Genomic DNA, 5,367 nt, shown 5'->3' on the forward strand with positions numbered 1-5,367 from the left:
TCGGTATACGATGCAGCAAATTGGTGGGTAGTTATCAGGATACGGAAGCTTCCGCATCATCCTGTTGATCTCACAATGTCGGTGCCATCCTGTTTACCTGGTTAAAAGCGTGGTTATACAATGATCGTTGCTCATTATGTACAAAAGGTTACAGCAAGCAAGTGGTACCAGGGAAGTGGTACCAGGGAAGATTGAAGCTCGAAAGGTTTCAGAGCACCTGATCAATACGGAAGTGCTTGCAAAATAGAAATATTGTCGCGCATTGAGTATGCTCAACAAAAACTTTACAGGCAGAATTGTTCCAAACCTGCAAGTTTAGTATTTTTGTTTTACTTTATATCAGACCTTATAAGTGAAGTTAAGTGAAGCGAAATTCGCAACATGTTTCTCCAAGTCGATCCAAGTTGTGGTATCTAGCTCGTTACCTTCGGATAGCGGCGGCTTGTGCAATTCTAAACTCTGAAACTCTAAAACTGGTCCATCCTTTTTGCAAGGTATAACTGTAAAATATTACCGTGCTAGCATTAGCAATTCAGTAATCACGCTGAGCAAATAGTGGTGAATCGACTGTATTGTGAACACACTGAATTGCACTTGGATGACAGCGTAGTTGCTCCGAGGCAATAAAGAATGCGATCAAGAGACATCAACTTGGAAATTGTTCAGTCGTGGCGGAGGAATCGATCTTCAGGGGGTGTTGACGTCGCCCCTCAGTGAAATTCGAGACACAAGAGGCCAACGCTGCATGTAGTCGATTGTGCAAATTTTTGAAAGACGAGGACTTCAAATTGTTTCGTATTGCTATCATCAAGCACGCGAAACTACAGCACTACCATGTCAGACGTGACGTTAGTGAGTCGAGACATCACGATCCGTTTGGTGCGAACTCAGCTCACGAAGTCACATCTTTGTGTACATGAAGTGTGGTCGATGTAGATCAGGGCAAACGTCTCGCTCATGGCCACCGCGATGGGTGTGAGGCCGACACAGGATTCTTACTTCTGCGTGCGCTGTGTTTCCTGCGGCGAATCCTCCGTCGATGTCTACTTCGACTCCGGCTTGTTGACCGTGGTCACCCTCGGCTTCCCGGAATTCGATGCCACGACAATGTTGTAGGTGCCACAGTCAGGATAGGTGGTCAGGTCAGGGCACCGACCCACGAATTGCTTACTACCGGCATTGCAAGCAGTAACGCCGAAGTTGTAGTCGGTAATGTCACCGGCCGTGCCAGCCTGCGTCTCCAAGCTGTTGACCTTGTAGACGCAGAGGAACGTGGCGACGCCGGAGCTGTAGGTGCTCACGTCGCCCACCGCCGAGAGTAGCAGTGTGGTGTCTGCGTCAGTCACGGTGGCCTGGGTCCACGCGTCTGCTTGAGCGCCCGGCACACTCAGGCTCATGAAGGCCAGAGCGAAGACGGAGGAAGTGATGGCACGCAGGTACGCCATGGTGGGGTTGAGGAAAGGGGTGGTCTTGGACTTGTGGGGATGCGAGGAAGTTCGGGAATGAAAATATTGTGGGGCTGGTGATCGCTGCTACTCGAGGAAGGTAAGGTGAGCTGCATTTTGACAATCCTGCCTGGGGTAGGTGCCACCCACCGAGTATCCAGAGGTGCCTGCGGATCCCGTATGTGCACTATGGTAATCCAATCTGTGCATTGTTTCCAACAACTGCTGTTTTCCCAAACGTCTGCAGCATATATGAATATAAGTGATGGGTCTGAGGAAGGGAATCTACCTACCTACTGCGATCATGATATGGCCATTGTTCTCGTCGTTGGACACGATACCTGATGGAAACCGGTACATGAACAACGTATCCATGTAACTTAAGCATATCCGAACGGTAGGGTCATGTTTCGACAGTTTGTTTCTACAAGAAAAATATCATTTTACAGTTCGCTTCCATCACAACGACATAAACAAAACCGACATGACATGACTGAATGCCACCCCATATAATGGGGTAGGGTGACGTCGCCGAGGAACGGCGGTGCATAACCTGGCTAGAGTGTGTCATCCCCCATAGTACAACAACAACAAGACCCCGCTCCGGTCTACACAAAAGCTACCATAACACATACATAAAGTGCAAAGTTCTATATATATATTATACAACGATGAAGTCTACCGACTGAATGTGATTGGCTATGTTGGCGGCTGATTTCTGTGTCTGCCGTCCTATATGTGATCGGTATACGATGCAGCAAACTGGTGGGTAGTTATCAGGCTACGGAAGCTTCCGCATCATCCTGTTGATCTCACAATGTCGGTGCCATCCTGTTTACCTGGTTAAAAGCGTGGTTATACAATGATCGTTGCTCATTATGTACAAAAGGTTACAGCAAGCAAGTGGTACCAGGGGAAGTGGTACCAGGGAAGATTGAAGCTCGAAAGGTTTCAGAGCACCTGATCAATACGGAAGTGCTTGCAAAATAGAAATATTGTCGCGCATTGAGTATGCTCAACAAAAACTTTACAGGCAGAATTGTTCCAAACCTGCAAGTTTAGTATTTTTGTTTTACTTTATATCAGACCTTATAAGTGAAGTTAAGTGAAGCGAAATTCGCAACATGTTTCTCCAAGTCGATCCAAGTTGTGGTATCTAGCTCGTTACCTTCGGATAGCGGCGGCTTGTGCAATTCTAAACTCTGAAACTCTAAAACTGGTCCATCCTTTTTGCAAGGTATAACTGTAAAATATTACCGTGCTAGCATTAGCAATTCAGTAATCACGCTGAGCAAATAGTGGTGAATCGACTGTATTGTGAACACACTGAATTGCACTTGGATGACAGCGTAGTTGCTCCGAGGCAATAAAGAATGCGATCAAGAGACATCAACTTGGAAATTGTTCAGTCGTGGCGGAGGAATCGATCTTCAGGGGTGTTGACGTCGCCCCTCAGTGAAATTCGAGACACAAGAGGCCAACGCTGCATGTAGTCGATTGTGCAAATTTTGAAAGACGAGGACTTCAAATTGTTTCGTATTGCTATCATCAAGCACGCGAAACTACAGCACTACCATGTCAGACGTGACGTTAGTGAGTCGAGACATCACGATCCGTTTGGTGCGAACTCAGCTCACGAAGTCACATCTTTGTGTACATGAAGTGTGGTCGATGTAGATCAGCGCAAACGTCTCGCTCATGGCCACCGCGATGGGTGTGAGGCCGACACAGGATTCTTACTTCTGCGTGCGCTGTGTTTCCTGCGGCGAATCCTCCGTCGATGTCTACTTCGACTCCGGCTTGTTGACCGTGGTCACCCTCGGCTTCCCGGAATTCGATGCCACGACAATGTTGTAGGTGCCACAGTCAGGATAGGTGGTCAGGTCAGGGCACCGACCCACGAATTGCTTACTACCGGCATTGCAAGCAGTAACGCCGAAGTTGTAGTCGGTAATGTCACCGGCCGTGCCAGCCTGCGTCTCCAAGCTGTTGACCTTGTAGACGCAGAGGAACGTGGCGACGCCGGAGCTGTAGGTGCTCACGTCGCCCACCGCCGAGAGTAGCAGTGTGGTGTCTGCGTCAGTCACGGTGGCCTGGGTCCACGCGTCTGCTTGAGCGCCCGGCACACTCAGGCTCATGAAGGCCAGAGCGAAGACGGAGGAAGTGATGGCACGCAGGTACGCCATGGTGGGGTTGAGGAAAGGGGTGGTCTTGGACTTGTGGGGATGCGAGGAAGTTCGGGAATGAAAATATTGTGGGGCTGGTGATCGCTGCTACTCGAGGAAGGTAAGGTGAGCTGCATTTTGACAATCCTGCCTGGGGTAGGTGCCACCCACCGAGTATCCAGAGGTGCCTGCGGATCCCGTATGTGCACTATGGTAATCCAATCTGTGCATTGTTTCCAACAACTGCTGTTTTCCCAAACGTCTGCAGCATATATGAATATAAGTGATGGGTCTGAGGAAGAGAACCTACCTACCTACTGCGATCATGACATGGCCATTGTTCTCGTCGTTGGACACGATACCTTCTGGAAATAGTTCGTTTTCAGGGAAATGGGTTTTACCCGGGCATTGAAAACGTGTTTTCCCGGATGCGGGGAAATATCTGGTCACAATAGCTGGAGCAATTGCCCAGTCGGTAGTCATTCGCAGTTTAGCCTTGAAGAAGCACGGCGTTCTCTCCTTTGTGTCCGGCCTCAACCATGTATTTCAGCTATGCTCGTGGTGATCATCTGCTTCTCCTCCTAGAGGATGTACCAGGCTTGAAGAAGCTCGTGTACGCGAAGGTCACGCGTGTCACCGGTGCGTCGGCTACCGTTATCGACGTTGACAACTCCAAGCGCAAGTGGAAGGTGCCGACAGACGTCGTCGTCGCCCGACACGTCAAAGAAGCGGTGGCAACTGGGCCACAGCCCGGCCTGTGGTTGCGCCAAGTGAGGATGCGAATCCCAGATCCAATTCAAGTCGACCCCATCATCGCGCTGCTGCTATGGGACCACTATGCGTCCAGTTAGGAGGTAGCCGACACGATGGCAGGACGTCACAGCACCATTCTCGATCGTCATCTGGGCAGCCAGGCTCAGTTGCCCACGTCCGTCGCGCGACACGGACGTTCTGTTGCACAACCTGTTACCAGTGGCCGACATCCCAGATGGGTCTATAGCTCGCTCGTGGATCGACCCACATGACGGCTCTGAGCGCGTATTCCCGCTGCAGCACGCAATCGACTACGTCCACGTCACGGACAGCGTAGCCCGCCGGGTGCCCAAGTCCGTGCGTGATGCCGTTGGTGAATTGTTCTGTCGGCCGCCCGTCACCACGCGTTCGCCGGTCGTCGCAGCCGCCGCCGTCCCGACCCGGCGGTCGCACGCTAAACGCTCGCTTCCATCGAAAGACTCATTCTTCAACTCCTCGAGCCCAGCATCGTCGGAGGTCGACCCAGACCTCAACGCGCGCATCACGGGGAAGTTGACGGACGACTCCGTACTGCTCGCCCACTTCTTGCAGGTCGTCACGCCGACGGACACCCATCTGTCCTCATCGAGTGCCGCCGAGCCAGCGATCCGACACCCGAAGCGCTACCGCGTGAACTCTTATGGCAGTAGCCCGGAGAAGGTCAAGCCCTCGAAGTACACGTTCCAGCCCGACCGTCAGCGTGTCCGTGTACGCCGCTTAACGAGGCCACCATCGCTGGCAGGTACGTCCCCCTCGATTTCTTAGATGGCTTGATCTCGCATCCAGCTATGCAGTTTGCACCGCATCCAGGAACACTCATGCGTTTGTTCGATATCCAATTTGGTACGAGCAGCTTGGCGACCATGCATCTCTCGTGGCTCAACTCGATACATAAGATGGAGTGGATTAAGTCGTCGGGTGTTAACATGGAGAACTTTTCGTTGGCTGTGGCTCTCCCGCAGGCG

At 51.4% G+C, this 5,367-nt stretch overlaps 1 protein-coding gene across 2 annotated transcripts; it reads left to right on the forward strand.

The window, feature by feature from the left end:
* Positions 1 to 4,149: 4,149 nt before the first annotated feature.
* On the forward strand, positions 4,150 to 5,167 carry IUM83_11837 (uncharacterized protein; the record flags this gene model as incomplete). 2 transcript variants are annotated; one of them, XM_067936423.1, is made up of 2 exons in its annotated part: positions 4,150 to 4,456; positions 4,521 to 5,167. In XM_067936423.1, 2 exons carry the CDS (start codon positions 4,150 to 4,152, stop codon positions 5,165 to 5,167), a joined length of 954 nt encoding a protein of 317 aa, XP_067792194.1. The 2 variants fall into 2 exon arrangements, with proteins under 2 accessions (XP_067792194.1, XP_067792195.1); XM_067936422.1 differs by lacking the exon at positions 4,521 to 5,167 and having other exon boundaries at positions 4,150 to 4,461.
* Between the last annotated feature and the right edge of the window lie 200 nt (positions 5,168 to 5,367).

This window comes from Phytophthora cinnamomi, assembly GCF_018691715.1.
Source record: "Phytophthora cinnamomi strain GKB4 chromosome Unknown Contig37, whole genome shotgun sequence".
Lineage (NCBI taxonomy): Eukaryota > Oomycota > Peronosporomycetes > Peronosporales > Peronosporaceae > Phytophthora > Phytophthora cinnamomi.